Source organism: Dermacentor variabilis, chromosome 10 (genome assembly GCF_050947875.1).
Source record: "Dermacentor variabilis isolate Ectoservices chromosome 10, ASM5094787v1, whole genome shotgun sequence".
Classification (NCBI taxonomy): Eukaryota; Metazoa; Arthropoda; class Arachnida; order Ixodida; family Ixodidae; genus Dermacentor; species Dermacentor variabilis.
Window position 1 is genome coordinate 20,475,422 of NC_134577.1, and position 15,440 is coordinate 20,490,861.

Here is a 15,440-nt window from a genome sequence, read left to right on the forward strand (position 1 = left end):
GCATTGTGTAAAGGACATAATCAAGTGAGTCAGCACATTCAGTTTGCAGTAGCTGCAGTCTCCATCAAAGCTCTTGCAACAGTTGTGGAGTGATGGAGCTTGACTTGACAATGCAGCAAACATTGCAATAAGGGACTACTAAAACTCAACAAGCTTTATTGCATGTTCAGAAATAAGCAGACACCATTACCAAGATACACTCCACAGTAATACATTTCCATTATAGCAAAGCAATTTTTAATACAGTTGAATCTCGCTAATCCAAACTTTTACGGGCCTCGGGTATTGCAAGAATTTTCCAAGTACGTCACTCTCCCGAACAAAATTGCAGATTATTATTGTACATGTGTATGCTATATGTATACACATGCCTTTGGGCAGATATAGTACCTCAGTAGGCATGCATAAACAGCCATACTTATACCATTGTATGGCATCATTGTGTTTGCAGTGACTGGGTTGGTGGGGTCATTTCACAGTGATGCTTATCACAACAGTGTGAATATGAAGCATAGGTTCTGACTATTCATGCCTGATCAATGTCCTGCAATCAGCTGTTGTTTTTGTCCCGGAATGTCAAGAAGCTTGAAAAACCGATAACCTCGTTTGAATTTATGGCTTCAAAATGTACTAAAAACAAAACTGGGTCAAATAAAATTTTTAGATATGTTATAGTCAACTACAATTTTAAATAGAGTTTGAATTATCCCAAGAGTTCTGCATATGACTATGACACTTTACTCTGAAGTTTTCTTGTCCTAGCAAGCATGCATGTTACACTGCGAGCGAAAAAACATGATTGCAGATTAAAAGACACCCAGAATATAGGCATGGTGCATCAGACGTAGCAACACACCACACCTAGATGACACTATAGTGTTTCTTTCATACTTAGAAGTGATATATACTGCTAAAAAGATTCTAATAGTACTGCTAGATGCATATTTGTTATGACAATTTATGGCTTGTCCACTTGTTTTATTTCATGTGAGCTATGTGCAAAGAGAAACACGTCACAGACATAGAGACATGGCAGCAATAAAAATGGAAGGCTGTCCTTGGGCTACTTATTTCTATATTGCTTGTTATAAAAGCCTGTTTACATATTTTTTCACGCTGATGTCAAGAAAAAAAGAACGCCGTGGCAAAGAACTATCATATTTTCAGCCTATTACCTACACTTAACCTACATCATCAATTAGTACGACCTTCGGAAAAAGAAAAAGTCTGCACCGTCTAGGCCATACAGATAACTGCATAGAATGACATTCTAAAGTTATAAACGAGTAGAAAGGGGGTTAACCGAGAAGCCCGATTTTTATTAGTCATATCATAAGAAGCCAACAAACACTGACACTAAGGACAACATAGGGGAAATTACTTGTGCTTAATAAATGAAATAAAGAAACGATAAATTAATGGAGATTAAAGTGGATGAAAAAACAACTTGCTGCAGGTGGGAACCGAACCCACGCATTGGCTAACGCTCCCAGGGTTCTACTAGGACACATAAATACCCAAGAAAGTGGATGGGGAAACAGCGCCGCGGTAGCTCAATTGGTAGAGCATCGCAAGCGAAATGCGAAGGTTGTGGGTTCGGTTCCCACCTGTGGCAAGTTTTTTTTCATCCTCTTTAATTTCCATTAATTTATCGTTTCTTTATTTCATTTATTAAGCACAAGTAATTTCCCCAATGTTGTCCTTAGTGTCAGTGTTTGTTGGCTTCTTATGATATTCTAAAGTTATAAGAAGGACCCTTCACAGTTATCGGCTTCAATTTTTTTGAAAACTTAGTGCGTCTGTTCTCCTCACTTTGCTGGCAGTTTTTGACAAAAATATGTTAATATGTACTCTATTAAATCTGAGACATCGGCAATATGAGATATGTCCCTTTCTTTGAGGATATGTGAGTAACCAAGTACACACTGGATTCTTGAGGGTCATGAAACTTTGGTTACATTTCAGTCTGTCATCTCATTTCTGTGCATTGGTAAAGAGTACACATAGCTAATCTGGCTCCTGCAAGGCATTGGCTGTAAATTACGACTTTATTATAGAGAAGATCAACTGTAGTACACAATTTGCTAAGCCTAGGATATGCAGATAGAATGGAAAAGCTCACTTTTTCTAATAGTAAATAGTCACTTGCACTTGATTTTAAATACCTCTTGTGCTTTATCGAACAAGTTCTTGTGCTTCTAGAGCCATTGCTTGACTCAATGCCAAAAAATCGCCTGCTTTGCAAGAACACATGTTGTCCAAAACATTGTAATAAGCAGAGAAACAACCACACAAATTCAAAAAATCTGCTGTAAACTCTGAATATCCCTGAATGTCAGTCCAAGAGGCTAGTTTGACATGTCACCAGAGAGACTACCAGAATAAAGCTTGCTTTAGTGCGTGTAATAGCTATCATGGCCTATTTTCTGCTTGAAAGAAAATGTCTGAAACAGATCTAGCTGTAAAATGTTGTTTTAGAACTTCTACATTTTCTTGTCTTGGTGCTTTATAAAGCAGCACAATATTTTGGGCATGTAAGCTTGTTTATTTTTTTTCTCACAGGCATTGCGTAGTTCAGAAGACCCTGACGCTTTCTGTCCAGTCAGCATGTCTGGATTTTGAAGAGAGATTTGACAATTCGTATGACTGAACAACTCTGGTAATAAGCACTAACACACACTGCAGCATTTATAGCAGCTGCTATATTTTTTGTGTATATGGCTGATATATTTTGCAGTTTTCTGCAGGCATGTAATCCTATGAGGGTCAACCAGATGAAACACGGGTGTAAGTTGTAGCAATAGTGATCTCCCACTGCCCAAACTCGTATTGTGAGAACAGTCCAATACACCTACCTTGGCAGCAGGGATGCCATTTCACTAGCACTATGTGTTGCCACGCATTATGAGAACAAAAAAGCACGCTGACTAATCATTGCGAAGTCTAGTTCATGTCTCGCTTGGTTGACCCCCTCCTCCTTTCTTGCCAAAGTGTATCAAATGCCCACATATATTAAGGCAGCAGTAAGCTCTGTTTAGAAGTGATTGAAATGGCACAATCAAATGTCAGGGTGAAAGCAGCATACATCTCTGTCTCACTTTCTTTTGTGACTCTTGCATTGTATCAACTTTTTATGTTAATGGTCTGTTTAGCAAAACTAGGCTCACACTCGACTCTTGCATACAGTGTCACAGTATGTAGATATAAATGTTTGACATTGTAATGACTGCTGCTGTGCACACTCCATGATGTAAGCTGTGTGTGACAATAACTAGAACTGAAACTGACAATAACTGGTCACTGGAAAAAGCTAAAAAAAATAAAAATAAAAAATAAATAGAATAAAAATAGTTCTTAAACAAAAATGTTTTCCATAGAAAAGCACATTAACATGACTAGAAAGAACTGAAATAGGAAAGATAATGTGTGACAACATTTAAAGATAGAACAATCCACTAAATATTCACAATATATATGTATATATTTGTTCTCACTGATGTTTTAATAGGCTAGTGAAAGTGAAAAGTCACAGTCCACTGCCTTGAATACACAACCTATAAATCTGAAACACTGAACACTTCTTCGTTGATCGAAATCCTGGCACAGCAACTGATGTTTAATATGGGCAAAAGTACTCGAGCTAAACATATTACCAGAGTGCTGGCAAATGATTTCGCTATGAAATACTAACAGTTAGGAGCTATGCATAAATATTTGATGTAGTGAAAGACACGTGAACAAGCATGTTCACTGGTTCAGCTACGTCAAAATGATCTTATGAATTACACATTAAAAAATAGGACGACAAATGGTAACGACTGTATAATGTGACTAGTCGGCGTAAGATTAACAAGACTAAGTTAACAAGTGCATTGGTATATACTAGGCCATGATGCCCGTTAGGGAACCATAAAGAAAATGGTCACAGATGCGACTATGGACATCTCGAACTACTGCATGGTTCTAAAAAGTCTTGCAGAAAGTGATTTCTGCAAAAGATGCCCCAGGTAGCATTGTTTTTTCCCTCTGCTACCAATTCTTTTATCAAGACATTTGCAAAAATGATAGACTGCATATTTTGCGCGACATATCAGAGGGCCGCGGACATGACGTGCTTAATGCCAGAATGCTAAAGGCACCACTGGACATCGAAATACCAGAGCCTTGCGATGGGGACTAAGTATAAGTGAGCTTGTGGCTGCAACAAATAGCCTAAAACCTGTACAGATAATGATAACGCATTCATTGCTAGCACGTAGGTACATTAACGATAACATATGCTGTACTGTTTCACCTAAGAACAAACAAAAAATGAAGTAGAAGTGCTTATACACTTCTGTTTGTCATGCACTTTTCTGCCAAAAACAAAGCAAACAAACCCTTACTAATATCAAATCCTAAGGCTCACAGAATGTCACTTGCCGACAAACAACACTACATTTGATACAAGACCATAAAATAGCAGGAACAATAATTAACTTAAGATAATGATAAAGCATTCACTGCTAGCATGTAGATATAAAACAGACTCTGTACTGTGTCACCTCAGAAAAAACAAAAGAAACGAAGAGTGCTTGCATGTACACTTCTGTTGACTTTACATTGTATTACCATTTTATGGCCAGAAATCTAATAACAAACCCTGCATAATATCGCATACTAAGGCTCACAAAATGCTTCTCACCAATAAGGAACTCTATGTCTGATACAATACCCCAGAACTGCGAGAAAAAAATTCACTTGAAGCGGAAAAAGGGAACCTTTGCAGAATGCAACTCGAGGAGTTCTTGGTGGTACTAGTAGCACCGGGTCAAGCATGTATAACGACGATTGTAGTGGGCCGGCATCGTTCTGTAAGAGGGAAATGCAGACTCCTATGGGTCTTGCTGAGAGGCAGGTATGTTCACAGAAAGATGTCATGTGCTCTGTTGAAACTCCCTTCGTCCTTTGCTTTCTCCCGGGCTTCATCAATGCCGCCGACGGTGGGAACGTTGTGAGGGAGTTCCAGCAGCTCTTTCTCAAACGACATGATGTTCTCTGCCTCACCTAGGAACAAACAGAAACCACACCTCAGCTAAATACAGTTGAATTTCGGCAATGCAATCACACTGCATCCAAATTCGGCAAATGAGTTTGCAGAAAGCAGCAAGGTGAAAGAAGTTTCACGAAAAGGAAACATTGTCATCCGCCCGAGCGTAGCACGGAGCTGCAAAGGAAATCCACATGGGTTTCTCAGAAAAAAAGCTTCATAGTTCAAGAAAAATTCATCCTAAATTGTACTGCTAGCCTCCTGGTTAACTCATATGGTTGAGTGACCACCCTAGAAAAGTGTTGGCCCTACGTTCCATCCCCAGACTCCAACGAACTTCCCTTCAACTTTGAAGCTTTCCTTCTGAGAAGCCTATACAAGTTTCTTTTGTAGCCTTGTTCTACTTTGAGGTAAACCATAATTTTTCTCTTTCATTCATCTAAATTTCAGGGCAATATGAATTCAGTGTTCCAGCCAAATTGCATTATGTACAATTGTGTACTGCCGAAAAATATTATCTTTCTTAATGTTTGCTGCATTCGATTTATTAAAGTATTTATTGAAATGCTTGCGTATACAGAATGTGAACCGAGAAAAAAAAAAACTGTTTATTGGGCCAGAAGAATAGCAGAGGGTCATTGTACCTTTGATCCTCACAAGCTTGCTCCCGTAGGCCAGGTCACCTTGGTAAGCCAGTATGAATGTCATGGGTAAAATAGGTGCCAACATCAATGGCTTCTTGGTCCTTCGATACCTGTAAGACGTTGTCGTGCCTTTCACATACTTTCCGTACACAGTAAAGTAGTGCGTACTTTGTTGAATCATGCACGCTCGTAGAAATAACCTTGCAGACTATTATTTTTCTTGTTGCACTTGCACACGTTCTCCATGTTCGATATCCTGTATGAAGGCTTTCTGCTACTGTCTTAATGAAATTTCTTCACTTGTAGTCACTTGTAACTCAAAGATGAAGGAAGAGCTGCATCTCAGGCACTTGGAAATACAATAACACAGTCAGGTAAAAGGAAATGCTAAAGAAGAGATAGTGTAAATTTATTGCAGTATGTGCAGAACCCAGTTAATGCCTCAACACCCTACAGTTGGATGCAACTGATAATGCATTATCCTTATCATTTTTGCTTCTACCTCACACTACTTTCAACTGTGCGTGTGGTTACTTGTATCAAAGTTGAGGAGCCAGAAAGTTGCAGTAAATATATGAATGCATCAAGGCTGAACTGCACATTAAAGAAATAATCATAAAAGCATAAATGCAGTGACTGCCTAGTTTAGAATCGAGTATCTTGACTAGATCTTGCAATACGTAGATGTGACTATATCCTTGGCTGCAAGACCGCAATGATGCAAGAGATGGCATTTTGCTGTATGTTTTGTTTCTCATGTGGGCATCAGTATTTGCCGTGAGTTATTTGAGATCAATTACAAACTGCCATTATTGTATGAATTCAACACCTTGACTCCTCCAATTGCCTTAGAAGGTGGTCATACCCTGTCTGAATGGGTTACTGCGCAATTTGATAGTGTCTAAAACTACGCAGTAGGGGACAACAGTTTCCTTCCGACTTGAAGATACCAATGCAACGCCACATCTTAATAATCAAAAATAACTTTAATAATGTCAACTCTTTGCCAGATATTTGTTTGAGGGACCTAAAAATACACGCAAAAAGAAGGTTCGGTCATTTGAGCCAAATACGTAATTCCTAATAACATCTGGTTTATAATTACAATGTAATTAAACTAGAGCCGTACATAGGATGTGGCTCGGACATAATTGAATTCTGTCAAATTAAGCCCTTAAGCAATTTCGTGGTTCATATTACGACAAGGACACGGTCCTTCCTCTTTGTAGCTTCTAAATGCGTGTGCACGCATAACATACCCAACGAAAAGAGCCGCACTGGAGGCAACGTAGAACGCGGTGAGCCAAAAAAATAGCTCCCGAGCGTGGGCGATCTTGAGGGCCAACATTCGCTGGTGCATCAGGTGTCTCATGTATATCTGTCTCTCCAGCTGTACAAATAGAAAAATAAAAATTCAACAATTAGATTGCTTCTCGACAACAACAAAAAATTGTACGCGCGATTGACAACACGTACTTGATAATTCTGCATTTCTAGGTGCTCTTGAAAAGTGTTATGAGCTGGCTGACTCCATGCGAAACCCATATTCGTTTATAAAAAGGTCAGTGGCGGCGCGAACTTTTACAGTTATAACACAGGGCAGCTTGTTTCGCAGCCTGTAGCAGGGCCGGCGCTGGGTCGGAGTCTACAAGCGAAACTCGAAGGTTGATCGCCGGGCGTGGTTAAGTTACGAGAACGTCAGCGGTGATTTTCAAGACCGCCGCTCTGGGAGAAAGCAAGGGTCGACGTGGCCACGTCGGACGTGCCTCATTTTCATTAAACGATTTTTGCTAACCAACACTTCGGCTTTTACTTTGAAGCAGAACTGTTTTTGCTACCGAGGCGCCCCCTGAGGGATTGACTCGTCGGCGATCTTGTCTGCTATGCGTTAGCAAGATTCGCAGTTAATTTATAGTGCGAGGCGAATTATCGGGTTTTTACACTTAGCGCGTAAACCGTAATTAGCATTGGAAGAACGTTAGCTTGTATGTTATCGCTTGTCGGCGCGCCGGCTCGTTCCTTCTATCGCGGCGATCGCAGTCAGCGTGCCAAGGCCAAGCAACAATGTTCCGATTTGAAAATGGCTCCCTTAAGTGGTGTGCGTGTGCGATAAATACTGCGTTTAATTTGCGAAACTCGTTCCGTTGCGTGATAACCACGACGCCGGGCATGAACCGATAGGTGCGACGGGCGACCGCGTCCACGGTAAGTGGCGCTCCAACGGCGTGAATGAAGTGACAACGTGACCGGAGTCTGCGAGGGCGGTTTGTTTTTCTTGCCAGCGCGTGCCTGTCGCCCGCGCCCTCCCGTCCCACTTTTAGTAGCTCGCTCTCCCCAGCGAACCGCCCGGAACGAGTTGTTGGGCTTGCCGGGTCGTACGCATACCGTACGCACTACGAAGTGCGAACGTACGAAGCCCTCGCCCGTTTGAACGAAACTGGAAGATGGGGGCGCGCGCGCGCGCGCGTTGTCACGGAGATTAGAAAGAGTTGAAAGTTGTGTCGGCGTTCGCTTTTGACCTCAGCGGTCCTCCTCTTTTCTTCTTTTGTGATTGTCGCGTATTTTCTCAAGCACCCCCTTCGGCGGTCAGCGATCGCTGCGTGGTTCTCATTTCGCGCTGCCGTATGCTCGCCGTCGGCCGATCGGCTTGGAGGACAACGTGTAGGCGTCTCCCGCCCGTGCAAACAAGAGCGCGCCAGCAAAAAAGAAACGTTGGAGTTCGCGGAAGCGAGCGCCTTGAGCGGGCCGCGCGCAGCGGCAACTGCGCGCTTTGGGTGTCGCGCTGGCTGCGAGTATCGTGTTCGGGCGCCCCGTCGCTATAGCGTGCTCTTGATGTCACCTTCGTCTGGGCGCTGCTGCGGTTTGCGGACGTGCGAGTGCGTCGTTGCCTTTGCATGTCGCGCGTGTACCGGGTAAGACCTCCGCCGCGCTGACAAGAACGCGCGGGTGTACTTAATCGAAAGGTCGTCTTAGTGCGTGGGCATCGGTGCGCGTAACATCCCGTAGTACGCTAAATCTAGAGGCTGGCTTTCGCCTGTTGCATGTCCGTGGCGGATAATCGGTGTTTCTGGTGGTTGTTGGAGATCGCCGCCGCTGTGCGTTTACTTTCGCGTTCTGTCCTGTGTGGCCGTGTCGGTTACATCTGAGTATAGTTGTGCCTGTCGCGTGAAAAAGCTGCTTCTCGGATTTTGTGCCAGGAACACGAGAACGAGATGGACGAGTGGGAAAGACAGGAGACGGGAACCGGAATCCCGTATTACGTGAAGTGAGTAAACCTTTACAATGTCCTGGCAAAGAAGAACACGTTCTGTTTGAGATTGCTTGAGGGTATCATACTTACTGCAAAGCGCATTCAGGTAGCCTTCAGTTAATGGCCCCAACGTATTGATGCATGCTAGAGCGGTTGCAGCCCTCTATGTTGACTGCATACTTTTCTCTACAATATTTAACAAGAATGAAGTAGAATTTCTGGCACATGATTGCTATATTGTCGCATTTTTGGATAAAGCTTGTAATCCTGCAGCATGTGTTTTAAACTTCCTGTAGTCTGGGCTTGGTCACTGTAATGTAATCATCTAAATTTGTAACGTTTCTGCATTAAAAACCTACTTGAGCGCAGCACCACACTGCATTGCGACTTTACGGTCGAATGGCTTTGCTAGACGTTTTGTTTCCCAATGGGAGCTCTTCACTGCGGCTGTTGTGTGTGATAAGAATTTTATGTCGGCAGTCCGAGTGCAGCCTAATGCTGCAAGTGCTTGTGATTATTTTTGCAGCCATCGAAAGGAGAAGACGCAGTGGGATCATCCTGAAATGGTCCTCATCATTGAGAAGCTAACGTCGTTCAACGACATAAAGTATGCTGCATACAGAACTGGAGCAAAGCTAATCTACCTTCAAAAAGAACTTCTATGTAAGTGGCATGGGATGAATAGCTGTAGTGCATTTCACGGACACAGTTTTGGGTGATATTTCATGCGCGTCTGGCATATGGAGTCCACATCATTTCCTGTGACAGGTTGTTTTTTTCTATTGTTACTTTTACGAAGTAGCACCTGTTGGTTTGAAAAAGGAAATGTTTCGTAATAGCTCTGAGTGTGGTTCTCTCTCTCTCCCCCTTTTTTTAGTGAAATGTCTGTGTGAAGCAGTAATAGCCTGCATTTTAGTGGTCGGTGCTTTAGCAACGGTCCTGCTCATTATGTTTGTGTATGTTAATTTGCTGTATCATTCAGATTTCATTAATGCAGTGCGCAATGGACTGCATCTGTCGTAGCATGAAATTGGGTCACCGCAGATGTCCTAAAGGCTTGATTGATTGAAAATTGTTCTTATTTTATGGAGTACTAAATTTCTTTGTGTGCATGTGCCGTTCAAGTGCCATAACAGCTGCACTCCATATCAGTGCAAGAATTGTTTTGTTGTTGTGTTAAATGACCTTTCTGCATTGATACCTCTGGTAGAATTATCTGTAGTTTTTATGCTCGGACAAAAAAGCGGTCACAGCATTTTTTGCAGACCTTAATTTTAGGTATATGATAAGGTTACCGCTCTTTAAAGTAATAACAGGGATAAATTAAGAGTTGTGAATTTTAAAAGCTGCATTGCTTTACAGAACATTGCCCTAAGGTTATAAAAATGTACTTGTCTTACTTGACGGTAGTGTTGTTGCTGGCCATATCAACTTCCTAGGTGTCATTTGTAATGACTGATACTAGTTCACAATTTTTTAATACTAGTACCGCAAAATTTTCATAATTTTACTTGGAGTGCACTTGATCGAGACTACCAAAGTTGTCATGTTAGATGGTTTGTGTTCAGAGTTAACATGGCAATCTAAACATAAAGACTTGTGATTATGTTTTATAATAAGTAAGCCTGGAAAGCATGCTTGAATTTTCCTTATAGAAAGATGACTTTGTTTCATCATCCACAGAATTTTGTGCGAGCCACCTGTGTTGAGCCGTTTCACTTGAAACATGCCCATGCTTCTCCCTTTAAGCAAGCAGCTTCAAGTACTCTTCATTGAAAATTAAAATAGAATCATAATGACTTGGAGCTTGCTGCTGGATGACATTGCTCCCAACAGCTTTGTGGTCATTGTAGATAAGGGATTTTGTCAGAATTGGATTCCTACAGTGTTTGTGAGCTCCCTACAACCTCCAGATAACTGTTCCTGTAAACTACTCGTGCCATGCATCACAACTAATTCAATGGAACTGTATGTCCTTTTGCCACGTTGTGTGTGCCTTTCAGTTTTGTCACATTTGGCCCTCACAAATTGCTTTAGAAGCGCATTTATAAATTCCTTTCTCATATGGTTAGCTTTTTTTATACAGTGACTGCAGAAGACACTGAAAACACCCTACTCGGATCATGTAGCATGCATTGTGTGCTTTCAAAAAAAAAAAAGAAAATCGTCAAAACACTGAGGTTATGCTGCATTAAAAATTCTCAGATTCAACAAACAAACAAATTACTGAATTTTGCAGTAGGTTGCCAGTCTTTATAATAGTACAGTAGCCGAGGTAATGGTTGCACAAAGTGCCTGACTTCCAGCGGTTGATTGTTCTGTGTACGGAACGAAGCTACATGTTGTTTGTCGTGGGAGACAGCCAGTTTATGCGAGCCTGACGTCAAATGTGTCTGCACATGTGTACCAAACCCCTTCAAAGCTGGCTTCCCGGCAACAAGTCTCACTGTGAGCGAAAGCTTACCTCTGTAGTTCTTTGTTTGACATGGGAAATACTTCCATGTGTTGCAAAAAGATAGAAAGTTGGGTGAGTTGGTACGGTAACATGATCTTGGATTGTAGCGCGAAGTGACACAGACTATAAGCAGACTAGATAGCGCTCGTCCTGTCTGCTTGTAGTCTGGGTCCGTGTCACTTCGCGCTACAATCCAAGATCATGTGACTTCCATGTGTATCTAGTGAAGTATGTTACGATGACATTGCGTAGAGGTTTTACAAATAATTATAGCATATCATGACTTGCTTGGGTCAAATGTTGGGCCCGTCGCTTTCAAAGCTGGTATGTCAATTATTGCTTCAGAGTTTTAGGGACCTGCATTTGTTAAGAAGATGTTATACGTCTTCTTGAAGCATATGATGTGGCGAACGCCAGTGAGAATAGCAATATCTGTCAGCACAGTAGTGGAGCACAGCTTGAACAACTAGAATAATTAATTATTATTATTAGGAATTAGTCGAGCAAATTGGTTGATCACACAAAGTGCCGAAAAGAGGATAAAGTATGAAAAGAAGTGACATTGTGCATAACTTAATGGCCAAGTGCTTAACTTATATTTCAGTGTTGCAAGAAAAAGCTGCAGAAAGAATGCCCGTGGAAAAAAAAAATTGACGCTCCGTATAAAACAGTGACCATGAGAATGGGGTTAGATTCTGTGTGCACACACATGGGTGCATATGAAAACTTTCACATTGGTTTCTAGAAGGTTTAAGCTGTATGCAAGATCTTATCGAAGTACTTGCAAAAGGTCTTGTTGCTGGGTAGTTTGGTGCTTACTTAGCAACATTGTACACAACATAACAAGTATATGCTAAAATACATTAAACACAAGGGTTTCAAGAAGAAAAACAAGGGTGTGGAGGAGTGTGGCATTCTTTCCTTTCATTTCTTCGTACCTTGCAGTCAGCAACGTGCACGTGTCCATGCTGGGCAGCGTGTTTGGGGCGCATGGCCTAGAAGGCGCGTCCCAGCACGAGCTGCTGCTGGGCTGCGCGCAGGTGGAGGCCATCTTGGAAGACCTTTACAAGCGCGCTCCCGGGGTCCATCAGCAGAAAGTTCCTCTTCTTGCTTCGCTCGCCCTCAATCTGCTCCAGAACCTTTTTGACGCGTGAGTTGGTTTCTTCACCACTGGAGTCGAGCAGCTCTGCATTATACAAAGGCTTTTAGCTAGGATAAGATGATGTCAGCTTGGACTTGTGCTTGACGCCACTGGTCTAGCAACTGTTGAGAATAGTTTTGATGCTGGCAAGTTGGTATCGGTTTGAATGGTACCTGCGCCGTCTTCTGTATTTAGACATGTGCCTTGTTCTGCACATCTTTGCCAAAATTGTCCCTTATTAAAATGTATTTTTCCTGAGTCATTCTGATGCAAGCGTGTTGTAGCCAAAGTTGTGCAGTATCAACAATTGCAGAAGCTGTCAGCTAGCACCCAGTGACACCCCAAAGTCCCCTCCCGCCCAGTGTCTCTCTCCTACCACCATGAAGTGCACTCCTGTACCCCAAAAGAAAATGTAAAAGTGGGCTCTGCCCTTCCCCCGGGAGAAAAATTCTGGCACCGCCCCAAAATGAAGCAGGTCGTTTATTTGGGCAAGTTGAATCATAGTTAACTGAGAACACAGTGAAAAAAAAAAAACACTAGCAAAAAAGACACAGTACAGTGGACGAGCGCTGCCCATATGTAGTGGGGTTAAGCTTTTGCCTTAGCATCAGACTTGGACTTTTCTTATCATTTATACTGCTGGTTTAGTGACTCTCTATCACCTCTAGAAACTTTTTGATGCATGAGCTTGCGGCCACTGCGTTCGTGTGCTATGTAGTGGTTGCAGGCTCCCCTGGCTTGCATAAAACTAGGGCTTTGGTCCGTGTTTTGTACTTCTCAGCACTGTTTTATTCACCTTGCTGACAGTTGTGCAGAGTGTTAAATTGCCAGGCTGTTGTCAGTGTTCTTCAATTCTTGCTGGTCTTACTGTTGATTTTTGCTTTTTGTATTGCGATTTGTGCGTTCTGCCATGAGCAGTAATATTGAGGTCAACGAAACAATGACCCACCTCAATTGCACTGTCGCACATGTTAGGGCTGTGGCCACTTTTTATCATTTGCTGCAATGTTTGATATAAGATAGTCGCAAGTTGGCAAATGTCACAAAGCACAACAGCCACAGCAGCCGTTATCTCAAAGCAATGAAAAGATAAGGACATCACTGTTGCAATTTCCTTCTTCTTCTTCTTTTTTTTTTTTGCAATTTTTTTGTGTGTGAGGTATCGGGTCTTAAAGGGACACTAAAGGTTACTATTAAGTCAACGTGGACTGTTGAAATACCATCACAGAAACCTCGAAACGATTGTTTCGCGCCAAGGAGAGACTTATTTTAAGAGAAAATGCGTTCTGAAGCGTCCGCGTACCTCTAGCGCAGTTCAAATCGCCCGCCCTCCGATCGAGGAGTACTGACATCATGGTCTCATAGTGACGTTGTGCCATCGGTGAGTAGAACGGCGTCCGCAGACGGTGCTACGGCTTTTCTGCGCAAAACGCGAACGCGCGGCCAGAAACAGAGCCAAGACAGAGCCGACAGCAGAGCGAAAGCGGGAGTATGGTGGCTAGCGGAAGGAGAAACGAATTACGTCCCACATTACGTCCCACGGCACACGGAGAGTCCGTTTTCGTTAAACTATAGGCTGCGGCGAGCTCGCAGCGTGGTAGGCGTGGTCTATGAGAAGCGACGAGCCTTTTCGCACTCGCAACAGAGCATAAAAATGTGCGAATCGACGCAAAACTCGGCCTAGAAACGTGCTTCGCCACAGCCAGGGCTCAATACGACCCAAGCTGGCACGACCCAGATGTCGTTTCCCGCACCGCCACCAGGCGCCGCTACTATACCTCAAACTCCAGCGCAAGACGCCCATAAGCTGGTACTTCATTCTATGGCGCTAACTTCGACGCTCGTCGCAATGGACCCTGACACCGACAGATTGGCTCGCGATGGTGGGCTCAACTTCAGCGATTTGAGCACCGACGAGCGCGACCTGCTGCTGAGGGCTCGCACTGCCGGCGTCGTTGCGTACTACGACGGCGGCCTCGACACCGGCTCTCCGGAGCGGGAAAGCAACGAGGGCTTCCCACGACATCACATGGACGTGGCACTCTCGCTGCTTGTTCCAAATGAAAGTTTCGCGAGCCAGCAGAACCCTCACAGCACGACGCGATAACGAAACTACTGAAACTCCAAAGCGTGCGCGGCGCAGAGTCGAGCGCGCAGAGTCGAGCGAAAACGAAACCTTTCGAACACCCATATTACTGAAGGGTAACGTCAAAATGTTATTTTTTCTTAGAATCGAATAGACGTACACAAGTAGCATTTTTTTCCGTCTTATAATCGAATGAAATGATATTTTTAATACGAGTAGTTGAGTATTAGTAACACAAATTATGAGGAGTCCTTTCGTCATCGGGCTAGTACCGGAATGTCGCTGGGGGGTCTCAAATCGTGTCATGCATTTACCTCAATTTCTCGGTTACTAAAGCTCTGTTCGCGATTATATTGACGTCTTAGACGTTCTAGAACATTGCTCTACCACTTTAACTTGAGTTTCTGGTAACCTTTAGTGTCCCTTTAAATGCCCGATACCTAAAAGAATGAGAACACTTATCAACTTGTCCAGTTTCTACATAATGTTACTAGGCAGAATAGGTGCCTTTTCACAGAAGAGCTGTGAAAATCTAATGCCATCAGCGTGACTAGGGAATATAAATTTGCAAGTCCCTGAGGCTCTTTCTCTTGGAGTGTGCAATCGGGCGCAAAGTTTAGAGATCACGGTGTCAGCAATAAATTTAACCTTCTCCTAGCACAGCTGTGCAACGTAGAATTGTCTCAATGCATTGCAGAGCTTGAATAGGCCCATATAGGCCATAGCACTTGATTTCAGCTCGCATGGCTAGGCTGCAAAGAAAAAAAAAATTGCGGCATGTGTGGTCCCCAGAGCTTTGCTTGCGGCTGTACGCATACATCGCACAATGTGTAAA

At 42.9% G+C, this 15,440-nt stretch overlaps 2 protein-coding genes across 4 annotated transcripts in view; one reads left to right on the forward strand and one right to left on the reverse strand.

The window, feature by feature from the left end:
• Positions 1–133: 133 nt before the first annotated feature.
• LOC142560096 (plasminogen receptor (KT)) lies at positions 134–7,529 on the reverse strand. Its single transcript, XM_075671911.1, has 4 exons — positions 7,150–7,529; positions 6,933–7,063; positions 5,674–5,783; positions 134–5,046 (listed from the first exon to the last, which is right to left on the reverse strand). Exons 1-4 carry the CDS (start codon positions 7,216–7,218, stop codon positions 4,904–4,906), a joined length of 453 nt encoding a protein of 150 aa, XP_075528026.1. The 5' UTR covers positions 7,219–7,529; the 3' UTR covers positions 134–4,903.
• A 194-nt stretch (positions 7,530–7,723) lies between these two features.
• LOC142560094 (dystrophin-like) overlaps positions 7,724–15,440 on the forward strand; it is a 47,979-nt gene continuing 40,262 nt past the window's right edge. For 2 of the 3 annotated variants that reach the window (XM_075671909.1, XM_075671906.1), the window contains exons 1-4: positions 7,919–8,585; positions 8,871–8,938; positions 9,450–9,586; positions 12,324–12,528. In XM_075671909.1, the coding sequence (XP_075528024.1) occupies positions 8,568–8,585; positions 8,871–8,938; positions 9,450–9,586; positions 12,324–12,528 (428 nt within the window). In that variant the 5' untranslated portion in view covers positions 7,919–8,567. Of the gene's footprint in view, positions 7,879–7,918; positions 8,586–8,870; positions 8,939–9,449; positions 9,587–12,323; positions 12,529–15,440 lie in introns of those variants that run through there. The other variant, XM_075671908.1, reaches the window with a different exon arrangement.

What these genes read in the sequence shown, in the direction of transcription:
- LOC142560096 (XM_075671911.1), bottom strand. Translation starts at nt 7,218, where the DNA reads ATGGGTTTCGCATGGAGTCAGCCAGCTCATAACACTTTTCAAGAGCAC. An exon ending in AGTGCGGCTCTTTTCGTTGG is followed by an intron (nt 5,784 to 6,932) that starts GTATGTTATGCG and finishes AACGTCTTACAG; the next exon opens with GTATCGAAGGACCAAGAAGC. An exon ending in CAAGCTTGTGAGGATCAAAG is followed by an intron (nt 5,047 to 5,673) that starts GTACAATGACCC and finishes GTTTGTTCCTAG; the next exon opens with GTGAGGCAGAGAACATCATG.